At 40.7% G+C, this 25,514-nt stretch overlaps 1 protein-coding gene and 1 long non-coding RNA gene across 2 annotated transcripts in view; one reads left to right on the forward strand and one right to left on the reverse strand.

The window, feature by feature from the left end:
* Nucleotides 1–20,654, forward strand: part of LOC130255664 (uncharacterized) — a 97,658-nt gene extending 77,004 nt beyond the window's left edge. Inside the window, exons 2-3 of the long non-coding RNA XR_008840963.1 lie at nt 13,780–13,869; nt 20,523–20,654. This is a non-coding gene — a long non-coding RNA (uncharacterized LOC130255664). The remainder of the gene's footprint in view (nt 1–13,779; nt 13,870–20,522) is intronic.
* On the reverse strand, nt 16,188–21,621 carry CTLA4 (cytotoxic T-lymphocyte associated protein 4). Its single transcript, XM_056496612.1, has 4 exons — nt 20,671–21,621; nt 19,112–19,462; nt 18,090–18,199; nt 16,188–17,164 (listed from the first exon to the last, which is right to left on the reverse strand). The coding sequence occupies exons 1-4, from the start codon at nt 20,726–20,728 to the stop codon at nt 17,066–17,068; spliced, it is 618 nt and encodes a 205-aa protein (XP_056352587.1). The 5' UTR covers nt 20,729–21,621; the 3' UTR covers nt 16,188–17,065.
* Between the last annotated feature and the right edge of the window lie 3,893 nt (nt 21,622–25,514).

The following is a 25,514-nucleotide window of genomic DNA, read 5'->3' on the forward strand; positions in this document are numbered from 1 at the left end:
GAGAGCTTGGTGACAACACACACCAAAGATTGAGTCCTACAAAGCCTATAACTGACTGGGAAGGCCAATAAAGGTGTAGGGTAATGTACTCCATGTGCAAAATTTTGGCTACTTTTTTTATCAAAACAAGCTTTAAAACAAATCAGTATTGTTAGGGTTCCAAAATATGTTGTCTTTCATAAAAATTTAAACATTTTATTAGGAAAGTAATTTTGTTAGTTATATAATATAGTTATTTTGGAGCAGCTTCCTCCTCCTTCCCTTCCTCCTTATGACCATATCAGTTACATCCAGGCAGAGATGATTAATACACACCTACTTTACATTTGGGGGAAGAATAGCTACCAGCATAGCTTGGCTGGTATACATCTCACTACAACAATTCAAAAAAGTCTCACTGTCCATTTTGTGTATGTTAAGCCCTTTCTCTTTACTGTAATTACAGCTTCAAGTCTACAATTACACCTTCTCCTTTTCTACTTCTTGGTACTTGCTAGAACACACTGACTCCTTTATTTTAAAAGGGTCAAGACCAGAGAATACTTTGCATACATTTGGCAGCACTCTGAAGTTTGATCTAAATGTGATTCCAAGTGTATTTGATGATAAGCTGGCAGAGCCAGGGGCACCCACAGCATATATTCACAAGTGAAGAGACACAAAGTTGAGTTCTGCGCTCATTGTGAGGGATGCTCCCCTTCTAGTCCCACACCAACAGACTCCTCCTCTGCCTTTCAGTCTTTCCATCTTTGCCTTGCTCCCCTGTCAGCGCTTACCCACTTCACAAAGACATTGTTACTGCGATTAAAAGTGTTTGTTCTAAATACCACAGTGGGTTACGGTTAAACACCTGGAACAAGTAGTCTGTTTCCACAGGCTTCCTACAACTGTAACTATTTTTGCTCACAAACACGTGTTTCCTTTTTCCATCCTCACGCATTTCTCTTCTCTGTGTCTTGATTTTTCACTCTCCAATCCACATACACCTCTCAGAGCTACTTCTTTCCTCCTCCAACTTGACTGTCCCCCAGTCCATGAGTACCCTGCTCCTCAAGCAGTAGCTTCCCTTCACCATGTGCGGTAACTCCTGTCTGGAATGTAGCTTTTCCTTCACCCCATGCCCTATTCTTTCTTTGTGTCCTACTCCCAGTGTTACCGTATAGTGATAATTTCCTTCCATCATCTTGCTTCTGACTGTTTGCAAACTGGAAAAGCCTTATGCGAATATTCGTGCCTTTAAAAATGTATTCAGTGATACGATAAGCTTGCTCATCCCTTGATCCAGTGTTCTCTACTACACATCTCCAGTGCTTCTCCCTTCTAACTCCAAGTATTTTGTTAAACAACATTTCTGCAGTTTCCCCAAGGAAACAGCACAGAATTCCCCTGTGTGTATGATGTATATTTTTCTTTGCTCTGTTTAATCACATAATTACTGTTATCACTCAAAACAATGTGCATGTTAGCGAAATGATACTGCATGGTCCACTGTGAATCCAAGTGAGGACTTGTATTCCATCTCACCAGCAACTTTCCACTTCTGCTCATGGATGAACAGTTGCCCACAGCAATAGTCTCTCCATAGAATGTTTTGCAATTCTTTCTGCAGAGGCTGCTACAGTCTATCCACACAAATTGTATTCCATTGTCTCCTGGTGCTTCTCATTCTTTGCTTCAATATCTGGCCTATATTCTCATGACTCTGGGTCATTCCCTCAGGGCTGGAGCAGAAAGCCTCTATACTCATGTGTTTTCATTTCCTGTCCTCCTAATTGAGAAGGGGAACAATGACTTTCACTGTGCTATTTTTAAAGTTCTGTGATGGGTTTAAATCCCACTTCCCATCTGCACCACTCCCCATTAGGTGTGTAAACAAGCTGCAGTCATTCAGTAGTGATTTCAGCTGAAACACAGCTCATGTGCTCCCTCATTTGTTCTGCTGCTTCCTTTGCTGATACATTGGTCTGGTCACTCCCCCAGGCCTGTGAGCATGCTGTAATATTCTCTCCATCAACATGACAGCAGAGGCAACTGGGTTCAGCTCAGCCAGCTCAGCAGCTGGGCAAACACCTCCCTGCATAGCAGATCTAATGAGACAATCCCCTTTGGGGTGGGATTGTGTGTGGCTTTGCTTCTTGATTCAAGCTCAGTCACCCCTAAATCACTTATTTTTAGGGTTTGATTTTTTTTTTCCTTTGGATGATGCTTGAGAATATTTGTCATCAAGTTTCCTAAAAGAAGAAGAAAAAAGTACTTTAAGGAGTTTAGCCCAGTTCTAAGGCTTGCAAGGGCATTGACCTATAAATTCAGCTGACAGGTGCTAAGTGGCAAATTCAGTCAAGCCTAAACAGGTTGCCCAGAGAGACAGTAGATGCCCCCTCCTTGGAAAAAACCTGACCTAGTTGAAGATGTCATAGCTTGTTGCTTGGGGACTGGACTAGATGGTGTTTAAAAGTCCCTTCCCAGCCAAACTGTTCTATGATTCTAAATGCCTCTTCAGATCCTGGGACTAATGTTTTGGACTGGCTGACTCAAGGCAACTGAGAGCCACCTAATAAAAGACTGTCTCCATCTGATCTTAGGAACTGCTATGCCTCTGTGTTTCCAGCTCTGTCCCTCCTGCCACACAGTTACCTAAAAGAGGTACTGAAGGCTTCTTCAGGATGTGGGGTGGAGATAGAAAGGACCCAGTGAAGCTCATGTGCATGTGCTTGTGGTGTGGGCTGCAGACCACAGGGTGGCTGGGGAAGGTTTACTGTCTTCAACAACAACAAAAAAGGTAATGACCATGCTCCTGCCATTCAAGGTGTACTAGGAAGAGGACTGTGAGCAGCAGGTGCTTTTCACTGACATATGCCAGAGTGTGCAGGAGGTATTTAGGATAATACAAGGGCTGTAGATGGCCTGTAGATGCCCATGTAGATGTGTTCATGGGCAGTGTTCCAGAAGAAGGAGTGTATCTTCTGAAGCCATTGAAGTTCCCTATGGCAAACATGCTGCTGAGGGCCCCTTATATCTAGGTTTGGAAAGGAGATCTTTCAGAGCAGATGGCTAATATGTAAAACCCAAGCTCAGCAGCGCAAACTTGGAGACCAAGACTGTCACTGCCTGGCACTAGGGGGAGCAGTGCATGACAGATACATGTGGTTGCGCCGGGTGACCATGGAAGTAATTCCAGGTGTGTCAGTGACAAATTATACACATTTTGTAAAATTTTCACACCCCAAGTCTTTCAAAGCTTGCAGTAGGGTTGAGACCCCTATTATGTGGTTATCTGGTCAGGTGCCTTTTAGGATAGAAAGAACCATATTCTGTGGTGATGCTTGGGGTTTGTGGTGTGGTTTTGATCTCACCATTGCTGTGATTACTTTTTAAAGTTAAACTCTTGCTACCACTGCCTTGACAGTCTAACAAAGAGAAACTTTCTGCAACACAGTCACCAAAGTTGTGATGCAGTCTTGCAGATAACAGATAAATGAAAAATTATGGTGAAAACTGCAAGGACAGATGAAGCAGCACAACCCTGTCTTGGACTTCCAGAAAAACTGAAGTGGTTGGGGACATACACATGCTTTTCCCAGCAGACTTAAACTGCTTTTGCAAACCCTGTCTCTCAGGTGTCTCCAAGCCAGACTTCACTATTTTTAGTGGTTAACTGGAGCTAGGCTTAGGCAGCTCAGGCTTTGGTGGATTTGGGGAGTAAAAAAAAGTGAAATCACAAATATGTAACTAAGTCTCGTCTATGTCGTGTCTGTCATTTAGAATCTCACAGATTACTGCCTTGGGAACAAAGTTCCTTGTATATGCAGGCCAAGGCTACCGAAGGCAGTACTCCCGCCTGCAAAGGCGAGATCCCTCACTCAGTCCAGCCGCACTCCGATGGTGCCAGAGCAAAGCCAAGCAGAGCTGGGTACCCCGCAGTGCTGTCAGCCCCGGGCTCCTGCTGCAAGAGGCCGGTGAAGGATTTGTTTCCCCTTCTGAAGGAGAGGCTTCCAAGAGCTGCCTTTCAGGCTGAGCTCGCCTGTCCCTGCGACTCGGGGGGAGCGGCACTGCTGACCCGTGGCCGAAAGCCTTGTAGCCCCGAGTGACCACCCGGCCCGGCTCTGCACAGGAGCCCCCGGACTGCGGCCAGCCGCGTGTCCCGCTGTCCCCAAGTACCCCTATCCCCGTATCCCCATGTCCCTCTGTCCCCGTGTCCCCCTGTCCCCCTGTCCCCGAGCCCCTCTGTCCCCCTGTCCCCGTGCCCCCCGGGCAGCGGGCGGCTCTGAGGCTCTGCGGCCGCAAGGGGGCGCTGCGGGCCGGCCGGGTGAGGCGGAGAGTGGGAATGCGGGGATGGGACCGTGCCGTGGGGATGGAGCCAGGCCGTGGGGATGGGACCGTGCCGTGGGGATGGAGCCAGGCCGTGGGGATGGAGCCAGCCTGTGGGGATGCAGCCAGCCCGTGCAGCCGCTGCCACACGGGGTCTCGCCCTCAGCCCGGTCTCAGCACAGCCCAGCTCCTCGCTTGCAGTGCGACCCTTCAGGGTCACCCTGCAGGACCCCACTTCGACCCTCACGAAGGTACGGCTGCTCTCCGTCGTTTCCCAGAATCCCACAGAAGCCTCTGCACGTGCACGTGGCTTTGTGTTTAAAAGGGTTCGAGGGTTTTTTTTAAATCAGGGAGAAATTCTGAAACCGCACAGCAGAGAGCAGTGCAGTGTCAGGGTCACCAATGCCTGTGCTTGGAGGGACAGAACAGGTTTCTTAGGGCTCAGGTTTTGACAACGTCATAGCCGAGAAGGGGGTTTGGTCTTTTTTGTAGGTATTTGAACATTGTTCATCTGTTCTTGTTAATTTGATGAGAAAGAACAAGCTGCAAAAACAAGCCTTCCAAGAGGCAATGGAGTTTGAATAGAAGTCACTTGTCAGGGAATCACTACAAGGCTGTGGCTGATGCGGTCTCAGAGGTGCTACGGTGAAGAGTGAAGGAGCAACTCCTTCGGAGCCAGACAGAACTCGGCAGAGTTTGCTGCCACCCAAAGTAACCGAGTTAACCAACTTTAAACCCGGGAGCAAATTCTCTCCTGCAGGAGAGAGGCTAGGATTCGACTATAGACCTCTCTGACGTGTTTGCTATTTGTTCCAGAGTGCTTTTAACCCAGCAAAGCACAGCTTTAAAGCCTTTGGTGTGCTTCTGGATCTCACTGTAATGGAGGGGTCTAGGCACCCTTCTTTTAGCTAACTTGGATGCTAGCACAACACGAAAAGGAATTTGCAGTAATAACTGGAGTGACAACGGGCAAAAAATAGAAATCAGATATTTATATTCTATAGAAAACATGTGATTGAAATTACTACTCTAAAACAGGACTTTAACCACAGTGATCACATTGCAGATCACCATAGGATATTCTGGTGATTTGGCCTTTGTCATGTAAAGACTCCAGATTTCCTCACTGAAGTTCCCAGCTGCCATGCACCTCTCTGCTCCCGGGAGAGGGAGTTCTTTTTGTACTGCACCAAAAAGAACGAGCTCTGCTGCTGCCAGGCTCATGTCTTGATTAGGTGCTCTGAGTCTCTAGTACTCTCTCAATACAGTTTAGGGTGAACTATCCAAACCAGCTCTAAAGGGATCACAGTGTAAGCCTGAATCCAGGAAGTATCTAGTTACATTCAGACAAGCTGCCCAGTAACTAATACACCCTTGTGCTCAGAATAAAACCTCAGCAAGCTCTGCTCAGTCTAAGCAGTTCCCAGCTAGAACAGCTAGCTAGAAGTTGGTCTGGGCAGATGTATACACATTGTATAGGAATGTGCAGTTCCCTGCTTGCCCATGACTGACTGAAAAGAACACACTTTTCACGCTGGCTCTCTTTGATCTCCACTCCGTGTTTGCTGGTCATTAAAAGTGAATGTTTGCTTAGGGGGCTTTCACTGCCTTCTTTATTTGGGCCTGTAGCTTCATGTGATCCTGACTGAACCACAGCAAAGCACACCCATATCCAGAGCAGAAGTCAAGCAACCTGCTGGAGCCTGCTGTGGCACAGCAAAGCTGGGGAAATAGAGGTGTTCGTACTGTTCCTCTTGATACCATAGAATCCTGGATTTTCTGTCTCCTCATCAGAATTAGACAATTCCTCAACCTGAAAAATTTTGTAGGTTATGAGAATCTTTCAGGATAGCATTACCATATGTCTTTCTTTATGATACACCCTCACTAGGCACCCACTGATGGGTACTTATTTGTGAGGCAAGATACTTCTGATTTTTTATTTTTTATTCTCATCTGGTACAGCCTTTACCTTTATACTCTCACGAATTTAGATGACTGTCAGAAAAGGTGGAAGTTGGTGTTTCTCTGTTCTCACTGTGTTGATACTGCTGCTAAACATTGTTACATTAGCATCTGAGGCTAACGGTAGTACAGTTCACAAACCTAACTTCAGAATTCCTCAGTAATTCCCTTCTGGCTGGAAGCTGCCTTGCTTTGCTGCCAGGCCAGGAATGGAGTTTGTTGTGACTCAGAAATCTGTAAGCACTGTTTTGTTAGTGATCACAGTATGATGGTGCAGGTACAAATGAATTACTTCTTATACTGGGTATCTTGCTGCACGTGCAATCAACAAATATAGGTTTCTGTACTTACAACATCATGGATTCATATTATATTAATTTAGGCATGTACCTCCACAAGCTATTATTTTTCCCCTTCCCTGCTAGGTAAGAAAAAAGCTGTCAAAAAAAAAAAAGTAAACCAGTCACACCACTCTACTTCTCATTAGGTTGCTGTGGTTCTGTGGTTACACTGTGTTTTCTAGTGACATCACTGAAGGCTCTGTAGTTCTCGAACAACAGACTGTTTTGGTGCTTCTTTTGCTTGAAGAAGAAAAATAGTTAAAGGGAAAAAATTATTTGTCCATTTGCATCTTTCCTTCTTGTTACGTTTTCATAAGTAGGTGATTAGTGCTAGTGGTTACAGAGAAGAAAGTGGTGATTTTTATTACTAGCTTTATATCAGACAGGTACAAATTGCTCTAGTTGACATGGAAACAACTAGCTTTCCACTATGAAAAGAAACATTTCATTGTTTCCGGACTTTGAAAACTACCCCAGAGATCCCCTTTGGTCTATCTAGGTTTTCCCACTGTTTTTCAAGTCTGTTTGTGTTGCTCTGAGTTCTTCCACTTCTTCTGTAATACAGAACAGCTGATCATCCTTGTTTATGTGAACTCAAAAGTCCACAGGACTTCAAAAAGTGACAGAGTAAATTCATGGAAGAGAAATCCCTTGAGGCTGTTGAAGACAAAGTCACCAGCCTTTGAAGTTCCTGAGCTGCTGGTGAAGGAGGGCTGGAACAGTATTTTAGGAAGGCTTCATAGCATGCTATCATTGATTGTATATTCTTCCATGCCATCTGCTCTTGGGCACTGCTGGGAAGTGGACAGCTGCTACTGTGGCATTTAGCATCACTCCCAGCTTTTTTTTCCTGCCTGCTCTGTCTGATCTTGAATGATGCCTACAGACACGGTAGAACAGGCCCTGTTTTATCCATATTCATTTGTACTGCACTCTTCCTGATTATTGCAAATAATAATGCGAATACTTATGGAAAAAAAGTAACTGCTGCTGTGCTCTTCTGTCAGGCATCAGTAGAACTGAGAGTCTTTTGGCATTCCCAGTGAGTTAACAGTGACTGCAGCAGGGTTGGGAACCAAGGGCACAGCCTGCAGTGCAGTTTGCCAGTTTCAAAAAGATGAGCCATGATACTTCATGATTAACTACTTACAAACAAAACAAATAACATACCTGACTGCAGTGTATATGTGACTTGGGAGGGGAAAAGAAAATCTAAACACAGTATTACCAGCACACATAAAACTCCAGCCAGAAACAGTTTCAAAATACTAACCCTTGGTAGGTGGCAGCACCTAAATAATTGATAAGATTTTCAGATCAGAGATCTTTCTTGCATTCAAAATAATGGTGCTTATAGGTTTTGATCCTTAAAAAACCTGTTCCTTCTGTCATAAAAATCTGCTGGGTAAAGGGTAAAGGTTTAAGTTTCTGAAAACTGTTGAAAGCAATGATGCCTAGTTCTGTTGCAAGACAGATTCACAGTACTCATTACTAAGTCTGCTGCTGATCCATGCTGTAACAGGACAGTATTGGTAATGGCATACCCTCTTTAGAAATCTCAAAGGACTTTAATGCAACAAACAAAAATACCAGTACACTTGCTATTAAACTTGCAAAGTTCCAAGATAAGAATTTCCCAATCTGTGTCAGTACAAAATTGCCATCTCTCACAGATTATCAGTAGAAATCAAGAAGGCCTGCCAGCCTTCAAAGTTTTCTACTGCAAGGGCAGAGAATGAGGATAGTCTGTCCTCCAGGCATGTTTCTGCCTTTGGTGTTGGATCAGACAGCAGCAACCTTTGTGTGTCACTTCCCAGCAGAACCACAGCCTTTGGACAAGTAGATCTCCTCCTTCCTGCCTCTGGTGCTGAACACAAAGTCTTAGTTTGACCCAAGGAAAGTTTTGACTTTAATGCATGCTTTAATTGCTGCATTCACACATGTGCATGCATGCACAGAGGCTTTTTCAGTAGATTCAGAGCATTCTCTCTATGAGTTTTCTGGACAATTCTAGTTAAGTGAAGGTGACTAATTGCATCAACTCACCCCTCACTGGAAAGTGTCAGCCTTGTACTCATACATACCTAAGAAGAAATTAGGGCAGGAACTAAAGAGAACTCTGCAGATTTGAAATTTTGCTGCAGTATTCTTTTAAAATACCCTATTACAAAAGGGCCAAGGGATCTCTAGTGATCACAAATCATCAATGCATCAGTTTCATGCTTAAAACACTGAAAGTAGCACTTTAGCAAAACATGGAAATATTTTCTAGACAGAAACTAGCAACACTGATTTTCTGATAATTTTTAGGTTTTACTTGAGAATAGTGTCAAGACAATGTATTGCTGAATAAGTGACAGGTTTTGTCAAGAGATTTTTGTAATAGAGTGTGGGTTTAAGTAGCAAGGAAAGCCTCCAGGCATACTCAATATAGAGTTATGCATATTTCATAAGCATATTTTAGATTACTATATTTTATTGTATATGTTTAATAGATGTAAATCCTAAATCTACTTTCCCACACTGCCTGCTTCACATGCAACAGGCCATTTCCAGATTTTGTTCTTCCAGTTCTGGTGCACCATATTGTTACTATTACATGACAAGTAAGATTTTGTGACTTGTTTATGAGCTTAAAGCCATATGAACAAACTTTTAGCATGAATCTGATTAGTTGGCTGCACATGCTAATGCTTTTAATTCAGATACTAGCCTCCATGGCAATTAATTCAAGTAAAGAAAGGATTAAGTTAAAAGGAAGTTAGAAAGACCCAGAAAGGTCTAACTGGTAGCATCTAAAGTTCTTTTTGTCATAACAATTACTTGAACTTGGAATCATACAATGGAAACTGCCCATAGTATAATCAGAACAAAAAAGGCTAACTAGTTATTGAAAAGTAGTTGGACTTCATTAGCCACTCAAATGTCATAAAAAACACAGAACACTTCTGGTTTCATTGCAAGATGGAAAGATCAACACATGAGTTTTTGCTACATATGGCCTAATCTGGTTTTTGTTACATTAAAGCTTCAATATCTTTTTTCTTTAGAAGTTTAACACTCACATCCATAATTTCAATTTTTCTGCAAAGATTAGATATAAATTTAGTTTTAAATTCACTATCTAAACTGAAAATCTGAAATTTTGACAAACTAGAAAGTTAAGAAAAAATAATTTAGTGTTTGGCAAAAGGAGGTATTTTATTAAAAATTTGATATAGTTAAATATAAAGTTAGACACTATTTAAAAGAAGTCCAAGCATTCAATATAAAAATACCAACAAATTTTCTTTTTTCCCCACAATCTTTCTATACACAAAAATTTCCCAAAATAAATATTGACACATTTATTGTGAGTAGAAGAGGTTATTAAATTCAAGAACTTCATGTCTCTAGAACAGATTACTGAATGTTTCATGTTCTGCATGTTGAAAAGTAAGCCAAGTTGCTGACTCTAAGTGAAATTTTTGAGGGAAAGCCATTTCAGAAGGTGCCGTTTGGAGGAGCCATTCACACTGTGCAGACAGGCTGAGTCCCTCTCTCTTCTGCAGCCTTTTCCTTTTGCTGCCTGACTTCCATCGGTGCTGTGCAGGTTGTTCCCTTTCCTGCAAGTCATCCACCCCCTGGGTAAGGGACAGCCTGCATCCCCTTCTACTTCATGGAGTTGTTGGATCACCACTGATCAGGTCCTAAGGAGCATTCAGGGCTGGAAAACAACCCAAGAAAACACATGCACACACATAGCACAGGGAATGCCCTCCTTCCAGGGACCATGAAGCAATGGCTTAACGTGTATTTCTGACTGAGGCATCTGAAGCACCAGTGAAGCTTCTCTGTCAACTCCCATGAAGGAACCACACCTTCCTTGTGACTAGTGACAGTAAAGCAATTGTTGTATTTAATGAAAGTATGTGGAAGCCTGATCTTTTTTAGTCATAAAATATGAAGTAAAAACATGATAAAAATAATGCAAGTTTTTCTGAAAATTGCAGTATAAATAATGGCATTAATGTGAGGAATTTTTACACCAGATATGTCCCTGTGGCTTACATAAGAGAGGAGGAATAATATGAGTTTGGAACCTATTGGTAAAATTATAATGATACTATGTTATTGCAGAGAGATGAAGAGGGAAAAGAGCTTAAGAGATATTTCATCTTAGTGAGAGAGTACTATAAAAAATAGTAAAATAGAAAAATAGTCATATAATACAATATGATAGAATTAATTCATTTGGCATTATGACAGAATGGAAAATATTATTAATTTGTGAAGCAGACAGTCATCTTTGCTACAGAATTAAAAGTGAGAAAGCTTTTATAAATGCTACCCACACGATCTAACACCTCAGCAAAGCTCAACTATGAAACCAACTTATTCTGCTGATTACTGCTGTTCTAGCCATCTTTCCTGCATGTAAAACATTGTTATGAAGCTGTCGAATGTTTCCAAAGTGTCACTTACCAGAAGGATTTCATAACTTACAGAGAAATGAACTCTTTTGCTTTCTGATCTCGGTTAAGTACTGCTAACATACGACATTTTGTGACCATTTCAAATGTGAATTATTTTTAGCACTTCTTTCCCCACCACCTACTATTTTTACAATTTTTATCCAGCTGATTGCATGTACATTTTTTATCTGTATGATGCAAATAATTTAGACCATAGTATCACCTAAGACCCTTTGTAGCACAGGAGAAGAGAAGGCCTATTTTAAATCACCTATTTGTTTGGCTTCAAACAAAGTAGAAAGATGACAATAGCAAGAGCTAGCAGCTCTGTCTAAGAGGTACAAAGGCCAGCTCTGAAAGCATGCAAGATGGAATGAAGTCTTATCAAAGCTTCTACAGAACTTCAAACACCTCAGCTTTCCTCACACACCAGCACATGGAAAGAGGTGTCTGGAGTTCAGCTGAAGGCCAACAGAGACTCAGCTTCTAATGAGAATTTTCACAGGGAAGAAGGATATTGAAATATTTCTTACAGCTGATGATGTTGCAAGTGCCCAGCACTAAGTACTGTGGAAGTCAGTACATATCAATCCCCTCACACTTTCTAGTTAGCAGAGGGAAGACTTTCTAATTTGCACAAAAATAAGCAGTACTTCTGCTGACCCCTTTAATCACTAGCTCAAGGAAGCTACGACTTCCCAAGGAGAAACTGTACAAACAAGACTAAGGTGTAGTAAGTTAACAATAACCCATTTAATGTAGAGCAGGATTCATTTATTGCCTGTATATACTGAACTGTAAGAGTCTTTGGGGTCTGGCTACTGAGTTTCTAGTTTGGAAAAAAAAAACATGGACTATTTGTTCAGTGTATATATTTTAACTTATATAAAAAACAGCAATCCTATGTTTTTCATGTCAGTGGCAATCTTGGCCTAAACTTTAATATTAATTTCCTATGGAAAACCTACATCCCAGGCACTGATCTGTCTGGAAAGAATAAAGCACCCTACAGCTTGTTCCAGCTTTCCACACAAGCTGCTGCATCGCAGGCTAGAGCGAATGAATATCAGTAAATTGTACCCACAACACCGCATAATCCAAACAGATGTTACCCAGTGTTTCAATTTTTCCCATTTGTATCATCTGTGCTGTTACAGGATGTGGTCATCTAAAAATACCACCTGTTGGAATCATGTAATTATGTGAGAAATTCCATTTTCCCTGAAAGCAAAGTCTTGCTTTTTGCTGAATGAGGCAGGCCAAACTGAACATTTTCAAGTACTACTCTTTATAAACAGCAGTCAGAAAAGAAGGAAGAGGAAAAGCCATCAATGCAGAAACTGAGAACTTTTTGTTCAACTGGAACTTCATAACCACAAAAAAAATGTTCAGTAAAATATAAAAATGTGACTGTGATTATGACAGCTTGCTATAGAAATAGAAATAGAAAGAAAATTACATTTGAAAAGTCAAAAAAGGAAAGAACAGTGAAATTTTGAGTAGGTAACAATCTCTTAGTTCATGGAAACATCTGCCATGTTCCCTCAGCTGCAATTACTAATGATTCCCAGTGGAGTTTTGTCCCTTACCTAAACACTTCCTTGCTTCATCCCTCTAGGAAATAACTAAAATTTTTAAACTGTCTTCAGGCACAAGTTTTACACATCCCTCTTCCCACAATTTCTAAGATCTTTTATCAATAACTGTTACGTGCAGGGGTCCCACTGCTTGGCTGTGATAGAAGCTACCTCAAAATAACTTTTACATGTTCAAGCAAGAATGCAGTTTTCAAATGTCAACAATAAATTTGGTTTAGTAATGCATAAATCCATCTGATGTACACCAGCCTTCTTTGGTTTGGATTTCATGTTACAACTCTTGGATACATCATCTGATTCTTGTTTATGCCTCTCTTAGAGGTAGAGCTCTTTAGTTATGGTCCAAACTGTTCCTATCACAGGCAAAATCATGCATTTTCTGGTTAATTTTTCAGAACTCACTCCCCAGCAATAGCTTTTGTCTAGTGAAAGGAAGAAACCTGTTTTATCTAACCTTCTAAGGTACTTTGCCTCCAAACCTCACCTCTTCTCCTTACACACATACTCACACTCTTTGGACCTGCAAAGCTCGAAGTCAGTACTGAAGCCAGGAATTGTATCAGATCCATTAGGAGTTACCTGGCCAATGCCAGCACTGATTATTGGAAAACAAGAAATTTGACCCAAGAGAGTCTTGAACAAAAGTTGGGAGGTTAGGAAGGATAACAATAAATAAAAAATGTCTGCTCTTGCATAGCCTAGTAGTCCTTGATAATTTTTTAAAAATTGGTTAAGTATCTGTGGATAAATGGAATTAGTGAACTTTCCTTACAGACCTCAAGGCCTGACAGAGTAGTGAGCTCAGATTCACATATTCCTTCAAAGAGTGGGGAATCTCTAATCCTAAAATGATAGACTAGTTGTTGTCTACTCAGAGTAGCTGTGTGGGAAACCTTTGTCATATGTTTTTCTGTATCAGATACTGTATCAGGACTCTGATAATTGAAAATGACAAGGAAAAAAAATATTTCAGGTAAAGAAGTGGATGAAAATGAAAGAATATTGGGGGTTGGGAGTGGTGTATGAATATGCCATTGTCTTTGATGCAGACAAGTATACCTGTGAATTCCCACCCATCCAGCCAGAAATTCACATTCTCTGTTTCACAAACAGGCTGACAGATCTCCTAAAGGAGTGAAGAGCACATCAAAAGAAGCTCCTTCTAAACTCACCAAGCAGTAGGCTCATTTTTTGACTGTCCAGGTAAGATACTCAGTTGTGTTTTAAAACTCCCCATTCTAATGCCCCAAGTTCTGAGACCAAATCCTTTCATCTTTGCTTTACACATTCTTCCCAGAAAGAAGCATGATTTCCTCTTTGTTGCATTTTCTGAGATGTATACTGATCTAGCATTTGCACCTTTCATTTTGGTACTGCTCTGATCTGACAGAACATTATATTTGACTTGTATATGTAAAATTTTTTGGGGTGCTGATAGTGAAAGATGCTTCTCCCTGCTATCTGGGAAAAGCACATATCTCGAAGTTCTGGGGAGCATCACAGGACAATGGAAATTCCCTGAGGTCTGGGCTTGGCCCTCATCAGAACTAGATGCTATATGAACCATAGGGAGGTAGGTATAAATACCATCTCTGCAGGTACTTAGGCTCCACTCATCTCTGTAGTGCCAGATATGAATGATGACAATATAATTGTCAATAAAATCTGAACTGAAATCTCACTTTGCTCTTCACTGCTACATCTGCCGATTCAAGTGCACCTACTACCCTGCCATAAAATTCAAAAGGGGAACCTGGCTTAGAACAAAAAGTGATAAAGCATTATATAATATTTAGCTCAGAAAAGGCTGCCACAGGGATAAGGAAAGCAAAAGAAAATGATGCACTGCAGCAACAAGAGAAGGGTGGAAAAAGTACCCACTAAGGATGAAGAGAAGATCAGAGCAGACAGAGAATTTGAGCAAAGTAATTTCTAATGAGATGATTAATAAACATTATACCAAAATTTATTTAAGTGCAGAAGACAAACACAAAATATTGCTACTACTGTGTATGAGAGTATTGTTTCTATTCTGCTCTCCCACAACTTCATTATTCAGCTATTTTAGTAACCTGTTGCTTATTTAGCAGAACACTTCCCAGTTGTTACAGATTCAAGGAATGTCTCAAGGAAATGCAGGCGTACCAAGGGGAAATTGGCCAGGTGGATGCAGAAGGCCTAGCTTTGGTCAATTTAGTGGTCAGAAATGGAGGTGAATTGGAATATACACAGGTTCTGTGATGACACAGACTCGCAGCCAGCTGTGGCCAGATGTCATGAGGTTGTGGATACAGATTCAAAGCATCTCTTCACCTAGGAGGGATGAGCTTCAAAAATAATGTACTTGAACTGCTTTTAGATTGCTTAAGAAAAGTAAGTTCTTGGTCAAAGTACAGAGAAATTTCCAAGGAAAGGAAAATAAAAAGAAACAGTCAATTTGATTAGGAGTCAGACACATGATTCACTACTTGCTGTGGTGGAAAAAATTGGCCCTGATAATTATTCATGCTCTGTACAGCTTCTATGAGTGGATGTGTGGGTCAAACCTATTTTTCATCATGGAGTCATGGAACACACTTGCCTGATCAGGCTGCACCTGAAAGGGCAGAAGTTTAGTCATTTTGCAGCGACAATAGATATGTGATCTTTTACCATTTTTTGTCCCCAAAACACCAGGTAGTGAAAAATTAGGAAAAAATACCAGACTAATATCAGAATACTAAAACACCTTCAAGAAAAAGGATGTGTCATCAGATGTTACTTTTACTAAATGCAGCACACTTGTGTATCAACACTGAGAGAGCAGTTAGCACCTGCAGACACTGGCAAATAGAGAATTTGAATGTGTTTCTGCACAGTTGGATGTGGTGCCAGATGAAAGAAGAGAGGGAAAGCAGACTAAAACAGCTGAGATCTGATGTTCTGGGAGCTGCTGCAACTGCAAGAGCATGAAATAAAGGGCTCTGGGGTTTGGCTGCACAGCTGTGCAGCCAAGAAGGTGAATTCACAGATGTGAAACAGAGGTACAGTGTTTTGGGCTGCAAGGTCAAATTTTGAAAGCAAAGAGTCAAATTAATAGATAGTAGCTGAGAATTCTGAAATTGTTTTAAGCTCCAGCAGCTTTGTGTGTTGATTGGCATTTAGTGAATGAGAGTGTCAGAGTGGAGCAAAAAAAAACAGGATTTGAAACTAGGACAAGTTTTTTGTTTAAACATGTACAAGAGGTGCTGTCAAAGGCATTACAGCTTCCTTCTGCAAGTAACTCTGCTGAAAGTGAAAACTTGATTGGTAGTGTCTCTGAAGCACATCACAGCAGCTGTAATTAACTAGACAAATAGATTGTAATGGTGGCTGGCTGAGGAGGAGAGCTGAGAATGGGCGTGTTGGCATGAGCACACAAGCTGTCTCTGAAGGGCAAAACACGGGGTCAGAGAGGAAAGGTACCTGGTGTCTTCACTGCTTTCTAATACGTAGCCACTTCCTGTTTCCTCTGAGAATGGTGAACAAGAAATGAACTCGAATTTGGGCAAAGCTTCAAGGTTTTTATTGAATGGTACATAACTAATAAACAAGATTATACACTGTCAATATTTTCATGGAAAATAGACTTTGTTAAATACAGCAACATACTTTTGCCTTTTGTATAGATGCTAATTTAGCATTTGTAAAACACAAGGCCCCAGCAGAGCTGAAACTTTCTCCCAGCACAGCCTAAGAGAGCTCCTGCTGGAGCCTTTCCTCTAACCAAACTGTCAGCACTGATTCAGACACCATCATTCAGCTCCATTACAGCACTTCTGGGACACACTCAAGGGAGCTAAGATCAGGCCTCTAGAGCAGCAGTGTCATCTGTGCCAGCCTATGGGGAGGCCTCTGAGGAAGTGCAGAGCACTAATGCCAGAAATGGAACTAATAAATACCAATGTGAGGAAAAAAGTCAACATTCCTTTGTACACTAGTGTGCTCTCCTACCACTGCCCCCTAGACTTGTGAATCAGCCTTGCAATGACACACAAACCTCTGTCATAATAGTGTTTGGATTTCAGTTGATCAGTAGGCATGAGGAAATTTGACAGGAAGATGCTCAACTGCAACAGCCATAGCTCTTAATGCTACACGCATATATATATATATATATATATATATACATATCACATATTGGTACAATACATCTCAAAAAAGTCAATGGCCTAATGCAGCCATTTTTATGTGGCAAGGTTAATCTTCAAATACGAATACATATACTATTTATTCTCCTTCAAACCACTGAAGTTACAAAGAATATTCTCTCATCTTCCTGTACATCTTTTGTAAAAAGACAGTTAATTCATTTCTTTAACTGAAACGAACTGGCAGACTCTCCATTCCAGCTAGGAAATGGTTTCTCTCTTTCCTTGTTTCAGTTAACAGTGATGTGGAATGGAATCACTTTTTTCTCTAGCTTTTCAGAAGGCATTTTCACATAGACTCCAGTTGTGAGACATTGTCTTCTCTTTATCTGTAACATATGGGAAGAAAGTAAAATAAACAAGCAGTCATAGCATAATTATTGACCAGCACATTTTAGAGAAACCGATGGATGCTCTTCTTTGCTGAGTAGAATGTGCTCTAGACACTTTTCTCTGCCTCTTTATAGGAGATCTGTTAAGAGCATTTGAGGGAGGATCAGGATGTACAGGGACTATTTATAAAAATAAAAATAATATAATCCTTCCATTCATTTAGCCTTTTGACGGTGCTCTTGCTTCAGAGTTCAGTGTTGGTTCCAAAGCTAAGCATGTTCACACCTGAAGCTTCATTTAACTTCTAGGGACAAGGACTGCTTGAAAAATATGGGACAGAGACATTGCTTGGTTTCAAGCTCAGATACATTTCTAACAGACTATGAGTGCTACAGATCCCTGTGGAAAAAGGCAAGACAGGTTTACATTTTGCATGCTTTTGTGCAGACATTTCTAGCTGTGAAATTAAAAATGCTTGAAGTTATACTTCCCCCATCCAAGGAGAAGGCTATTTAAATTTGCTTTGCAGAGGTGAAAAAGGAGAAAAGGAAAAAAGCTAATTCTGGGATTTTCTGTGAATCATTTGTGAAATGAAGATACACACAAAGACTGGTACCTTCAATCCCAGAAGCATCCAGGACTTTGCCTAGTTTTGAGCATCCAGCCCTAAACAATGGCTCAGTCCAGCTGAGGGAAGCTGACTGCTTTCTAGTATGCTGGCAGCGTAAATAAGCCATAAATAAATATAAGAGACAGCTTCAGCAATTTCTCTTAGTTTGCACAGTTGTAATTGCATTAGTAAAATGGAGCATCCCACTGGGTTTGTTCCCAGTGTTCTTCCCTGTTCTCATTTCTGTCTTCTTGTCTTCATCACACAAAGGGGTATTATTAGCAGAAGGGGGCTGAGTTAATGGAACTTACCGCTTTGCCCACAAGAATGACTGAGATGATGATACTGTAAAGGAAAAATCCCGAGGCAGTAGCTCCTAATACCCAGAGATATATGGCAGTGTCTGGACAAGGTTCTGGATCTAAAACATATGATATCACACAAGTCATGTCACACATGAGCCTCATAAGAAAGGCCCTAGAGTTAGTAAGTCAGCCTCTACACTGCCTTTCTCTAGGATGTGCTATCCCAGTGATGCCTAAATAAGCTACCTAGTACAGAGGCTAAAGGAATAAAACAGGTATTTATTTTAAAAGGCCTTCAAAGGATACACCTTAGGCAGTAAAAGAGCCTGGCTGTGGCTCCATCCAAGATGGACCCAAGATGGACCCAAGATGGATGGCATGTCACCAGTTTTCACACTTTTATAAGTTTTGGTCCAGTTACATATTGGGGTTAATTGTCCAATTACAGCTTCAGGTTAAGAAGTCCCATCTTCCCAGATTGCTCTCCTCAATTTGCTGCTGTTTATACTTTTTTAGGCCTGAAGGTGCAACCATGTCCTTGGTTCTTAGACTGGAAAAGGATTGCTTAGTCTAACTAAACTGTGAAGAGGGCTTGCTAAAACTTTATATGAAGTTCAGAGTTATATACTAATGAAGTATAGAATCTGGAAAATATAAAAGCTAAAACTTAAGGTGATACCACCAGGACTGAGTTCTGAGTTGCTGCCTACTTAACCTCCGATGAAAAGAGTCTTTATCTGTAGAAGAGCTCACACCTTACTCTGTCACTTCTTCATTTCTGTATCTAACTGCCTGGACATACATGTATGCTGCATGGTGTTGCTTATGCTATCATTCCATGGCTATGACTATGCTTGCTTTGAGTGTGTGCAGGGAGACCTAAAAGAAATAAGAGCTCATCAAGTTTTCAGTGCTGAAACCAGCATTCCCCCTCACTTCTTACAAACAGAACTCTGAAGACCTTTGAGACGCAATAGCAACTACCTTAACTTGGAAATATCACAGTGCTGTAAACCTGCTTGCCTTACCAATGACATATAGGTGTGTCCCATTTCCCTTGTTCATAAAATAGGGTGGGGGGTACATCCGCTCCATTTTGCAAATGTAAAGCCCAGTGTCATCCGCTTGCAGGCCAGCCAGGGTGAGGGTCACATTGTTTTGGCCGGGGGTAACATGACACTGAATGACCTCTTCCACAGAGAATGTTTTAAACTCCATGGTATATGATGAAGCACAGATTTCTGTGAACTGGTCACCAGTCTGTTTAAGCAAAGTCACTCGAATTTCCTTTGCATTCCCGATGTTCTTGTATTTGCACACCAAGCTGGCAACTCCTTGCCTGTTGGCCAGCACCATTGCTGGCTGAGTCACTTCCATTACTGTAAGGAAGTAAAGAGCATGATGGTAAGTGAACTGTCAAAAAGGATCTGAAGCCATTTACTTCCAACCTGCACAGTAGGAAGGGAGTCCTGCCATCTCCTATTATCCATGGGTAATTCCTAGAAAGGCTGCTTTCAAAGAAAGGACTCCGATACCACAGTTCATGTCAGCACTGCATTAATATTTTTTTAAAAGCTCAATAAATGTTTTGATTGCTAGAAATTATATTATAAATCTCAGTGATTACTGGTTGCTTAAATAGTAGGTTATTTGGCCCACTTAGTCAAGCAATGAATGACCTGCATGTTTCAGTTTTCCTCAGCACAAACTTATTTTTATTCTTATGCAAAAATGCATAAGAATTAAAAAAAACCAGCTTATAGATGATAAGGCTGAATTTTGAAATTTAAAATCAGACTTTTAAACCACAATTTCTGCCTAGTAGAAATAAACATGTTTACATTTAGGAACTAAAAAACTGACATCCTGTATGGAACACGGAACAGAATTATTAAGATAACAGTAAAACTGAATAGAAAATCTGTTTGCACACTTTTGTTTCTGATCTCTTTTTCTCTTTATTTTTAACTCACTACTCCCAAACTGCAATATAGCAACAATTTATACCCCAAGCCAATATAGCAGAACAGAGCAAAGCCTGATAAACAGACTGCCAAAAATAATGTTAGGGGGAAATTGCTGTACCATGTACAACCTGACTGACAGCTTTTTGCAACTTCCATATTCTATCATGACACATGATGGGAAGACATTTTTGCTTTAGTAGGCTGTGAATATGAAGTATTATTTTTTCAATCTTATTTTATATCAATCCATTTTGGGGCAGGGTTTATCTTCTCAGTTCTGCAGTGCAAGAATTCCAGATGAAGAGTAGAATTTCTCCATGCATTCAAACCTCTATACCCATGTTATCAGCTGTCACAACTTTACTTGCAGAGCCTGGTTTTTAAAGATCTTTTCTTCCTTCTTGAGCTACTCTGAATGTTGCCCAGTGTCCCTGCAGATAGTACTGCTTAAAGTCTGTGTCTGATTTTCCAGACACCTTGCAGAGCACCAAGACCTCATTCCTATTAGTCCTATGTCGCCTTTCTCTCCCTGTTGTACCAAGTCCTCTCAAGGCATGCAAGGACATGAAACTGAAAACAAGTCAACACCCCCGGACACCTTGCTTCCTTCATCTACCCACCTTCAGCAATGGCAGTGGCTGTGCAGAGAAAGCCCACGGTGACCAATATTGAGATCATTCCTGTGCTGGGACAGATGCTGAAGAGGCTGAAGGTCGGATGCCTTCAGACTTTAAGATAAACTGGAACTCTCGGGACTGGAAAAGAGGTGACACCTTTCAGGATACTGAATCTTCGAAATGTTTGAACCCACACAGAGCCAGTGTATATATATAGCTTTGATCCCAGATGCTGTGCCTGAAAGTAGTATGAAGCTTTGTTTTGGTTTCACGAGAAAGGAAGTAGTGGGTTTGATTAGTACGTGTACAGTTAACCTCAAACAGCATGAACAAAAACAACTATTCGGCAGATGGAAAATATATATTCAATCTGAAACTGCTGTCCATTCTGCTTTAAGAATTGTGGGAGGAAAGGTAATCATCACTAGGGCATTTCAGGCCCTTTGGGGGTGCCAGCTTGCAGAATTATAGCACTTAATATTTTAGCAATCATCAGGTATTTCCTACAATACAATGTGCAGAGAACTGTACTTCTGCCCAGTGTGGCACAGTGAATCACTGCAAGCTAGCTTTTTTATGGAGGACTTGCCTCCACTCCCAATTTTTTGCTTGCTTTAATGTTAATGCTTTTGATGTTTAAAAATTGCTACCCCTTCAAAATACTGGCTACACTTGCAATTACTTCATCTTTTTGTATCAGAAATGTGACTTGAATCATAACCCAGCCTCTTTAAGCTTTCCTGTTTCCAAGAAAAAATATCTAGGTTTATAGCTAATGACTTCACATCTGTACAGAACTTTGCTACCTGTTGACTTTACTGCCTAATTACCTTGACATCAGCAGATGAAACACTGCAGGAGCTTTGATTTTTACTATCTCCGCTTAGAGCACCTGCGTCATTTCAAATCTCAGTAAAACAGATTTTGCTCATGTACCTCTTAAAAATCATATAAGCTCTGAAAATTGTTTTGCTTTTTTATATGATAAGCTGTCACATCCATGAATCATTGCCTAACGAATTCCATAAAAATGAAGGTACACTTCGGTTATCCTGAATGTCAGCATTCTTTTTTTTTACCTACACTTTGAGAAGCTCCTTTAGAAGGTGCTTCATCATTTATATATGTAGATCTAGTAGATTGCAAAGACCTCCTTTTGCACTGTGACCTAGAAAAACTAACAGCATTGGTTCTTGAACACTACCTCGCCCAATCCAAAGATCCAGGAAAAATACTTAGTCTTGAAATCACATAAATATCTAATGATATAAATAAGTTTACTGCTTCCATACCTAGGTTATGCAATATTTGTTTGGAATGACAGATTCACATGACAGAATGACAGTCATTTTAATCATTACCAGCATTTAAAACAGAACTGATGATAAATAAAAATATTGCTATGGGAAAACGAAAAACTGCACCCTAATAATGAGACAGGCACGTACTGTATTACTAGTTAGACAAGCTTAAATCAATTTTAATATTAAATGTAAAATAAATGCTATTGCAACATCATGTACCAGAATATCACTGAGATTTATGGCACTAAATTACAAGGTTATGCCTGCCTATTTTCATATCCTGTGTAGTAACTAAATTATCTGAATTATCAGCCCTTTGTATCTTTTGGCCTTGGGTTTTGCATGCAGTTAAACAAATTATGCATTTGAGCTTCATCAACTATGGTGTCATCTCCTGATAACTGATTGAGATTGCAAATTGTTGGTGCAATTAGCCACTAAACACTGGCAAAGGATTGCCATGTAAAACTCAGTGCTCATGCCACAGGATCTTGCACTGCTAGAGTGACAGGCAGTGCTCTGGCAGTCCTCTCTCTCCTGTTTGAGACCACTCTAGCAAGCTTTGTTTCCAGTGGTACTCATCTGTTTCCTGGCTATTTTGTTCTCAGTGCATTTTCAGATGCATGACTTTTTCCTTTTTACCCTTGTTCCTCCTTAAAATCCTTGTGTTATGATAATTACTCTACTAATCTTCACAGACAAGGCAGCCTGAAGTGAGCCCAGGCTGCCTTTGCTTATCCCTTCCAATGACAGAGATTACTTTTGCCATGGTGCCTTCTACCCTTCCTGATCAGACTTAGGCTCTTGGGTTAATGTATGCAGACAGCAGGTAGACCATGCAGTAGAAGAGATCTTGCTCCAAATAACATCTCACTTTCACTGCTCCTATCCTTCCCAGCTCAGTTATGGCATGGAGTAAGGTATTGATGATAGAATGAGTTCCCCACTAAAATAAAATCCACAAGAATCACTGGGAACACCTTTTCTCTCCTCTGTGTCCCTTATCTAACTTCAGCTGGTCAAGAGTCTCCAGACTTCTGCTTGCCCCACCTTCCCTGAATATATCGAGAAAAATACAGGCCATGCTTTGTGGGCTACAGCCACAGGACCTATCTTACCTAGTTACTGCACCTTCTTGTCTGTGGCGTCTGGTGTCTTCCTGCCCTGACTCTTTTATCTTGGGAACCCTTCATCTTTCACCCTTTCCCGTAAATGGAACCTTACACATGGTCTAGTGGCCAGGCAAGGGAATGGATGAAAGAAGAGCCCTAATTTTGACTTTGAAATTCAGGTCTTTAATTGATGTTATTCCTCAGGCTTTTTCTAAAATCTTGTGCTTTGTGCTTCAAAAGATCAACATGATATTCCTCTTTCCTTTAATGCATATAGTTATACTGTAGGGGTCTTTGTCCTTAGGGGTGATATTAACTCCCATGTCACAGGGAAGAAATATAAACTTTCATACTTTATACTTTAAAGTATAACCTTTATACTTTACATATGCTCCCACAGCAAAGTGTCAGAGGGGAAAGGACTGAGGTCCTTGCAGTGCAAAGCTGCAGAGCCTTAAACAAGACGTTCATCTTAGGAGTAGCTTGGGCTTCACGACCTCTCTGAACTTAGCTGAGGGAGGGGCATGCACTTTTACACTGGACTACACTCCTGCAATTACTCAGATTGCTAGTAAGTTAAATAACTCAGTTTCTCATGTAAGTTGCTTTCTCATTTTGGTTTAGTCACTTGCATTCTAGTGATTTGCCCTTCTTCACTGAACACTTGTTAGGGTGTCCTGCTGACACCCATTGCAAAATGTTTTTATTCACAAAATAATTTTCACACTTGTAAGTCTGTCTCAGGCTGCCCATGTTTTCTTTCCTGTGACAGGAACTTGCTTGGTAAATTGCTTAAGATGTAATGGGGAGAAGAAATTCTTATAATTTGCATAACTATCTGGTTTCAGGATATTTTGCTAAACTCAGATGTGAGATCATGTCTTACTATGTTAAACAGTTCACATTTTTACCGTGTTCATTTGCCACAAACCTATTAGGGTTTGAAATGCACTGTCATTTGAAAAAAATCCACACTTCTGAGTGGTAAGGCTGAAGAAAAAATCTTTTGTACAAAACAAGAAGTAAAGAGAAAAGGAAATAACAGAGTGACTGGAAAAATACCATTTCATTACCATTAAAGGACCTGGTTAGTTTAAGTAAAGTCCTAGATACAACCAAGTTTGATGGATCAGACTCAGTTCCTGAAAGAATCACAATTCACATCACAAAACTACTGATTTTTAAGTCTCTCAGAATTGTTATCTTTTTCTCAGCTTCTAACCTGGTTTTGTAAATGTTGTTCTCCAGTCCTAAGCCTGTGCCCTCAATCCAGCCTCAGAAGAGGTGAGGACAGCACAAGCTGAGGAATTCTCTTTCCACTGCTTCTTTGGGCCCATGGACTTGGTCTTCTTGTGAACTTCTGCTGATGAGCACATTGTCCAGAATCATTTGAGATGGGGGTGGATATGTCAGTGTCCTTTTTCTTTGTGATGCAATCATTGATATTTCTTTTCTGCAAGCTAGGCTTTGTTTCACATACTATAAAGTCAATCATATCCAAGCTTTCCTGATATGCACGGCATCTATAATTATCTAACACAGAGGGCAAATCTCTTCCCAACTTTTTAATGCTGCCAGTTCTCAGTTAGCCTTGAGTGCCTGCATTCTAGCCCTTACTTGGCTGGGTTTGCTAAATATTATTTGTCAGAAGCCATCTATGCCCCAGTAGCAAGCAGACCTGTGTGAATGTATTGTCTCCATCCCCATCCCCATGCAGCTTATGGTCAAAATTTAAGACCTGAGATGTATGGAAAGAGATATAGATGGAAGTAAGAGGAAATAGAGACACAGGCCTGAGAAACAACACAGGCAAAAGGTCTTCACACACCAACTTCCTTATTCTTCAGTTTCCTGCAGGGGGTTGTGTCAAGAGAAAGATTTTAGGACAAATTTTAACAGAGATCACAAATGTCTTAGCAAATGTTTAAGGACTTTCTTTTACTGGAAGGAGTTTTCCAGAGCAGAGCTCCACATATTTGCTGTTTCTAGACCAATCACTTGTAATTGAGAACAGAATAAAGCAGATATCTTCACCCCAAAGCAAACACTGAAAGCTAGCCTGTTTTTATGAATAAGCAGAAAAGGACCAAAGGAACCCCCCATCCTTAAAATTAGGCCATTAATTGTACCCCATGACTGGAGAAAAGTTTTACTTCCACTTTCCTTTATTTCTTAAAGCATTGCAGAAAGGAAAAACAGCAAGAGGTAGACATATTTCTGAGCGTCTGGCTCTGACACTGCAGCAGTTTGCATTATTGAGGGACATGAATAAATCAGTGCTGAAAACACATGACAAATTACGTTCTAATAAAAGAATAAGATGGGTAAGAAATATTTTTAAAGGGTGCAGATGAGAAGCACAATTAAAGGCTAATGAGCTCCCTGATATAAAAAAAAATAAGAAAGAAAATTATGGAATTTCAAACTATTA

Source organism: Oenanthe melanoleuca, chromosome 7, assembly GCF_029582105.1.
Source record: "Oenanthe melanoleuca isolate GR-GAL-2019-014 chromosome 7, OMel1.0, whole genome shotgun sequence".
Lineage (NCBI taxonomy): Eukaryota > Metazoa > Chordata > Aves > Passeriformes > Muscicapidae > Oenanthe > Oenanthe melanoleuca.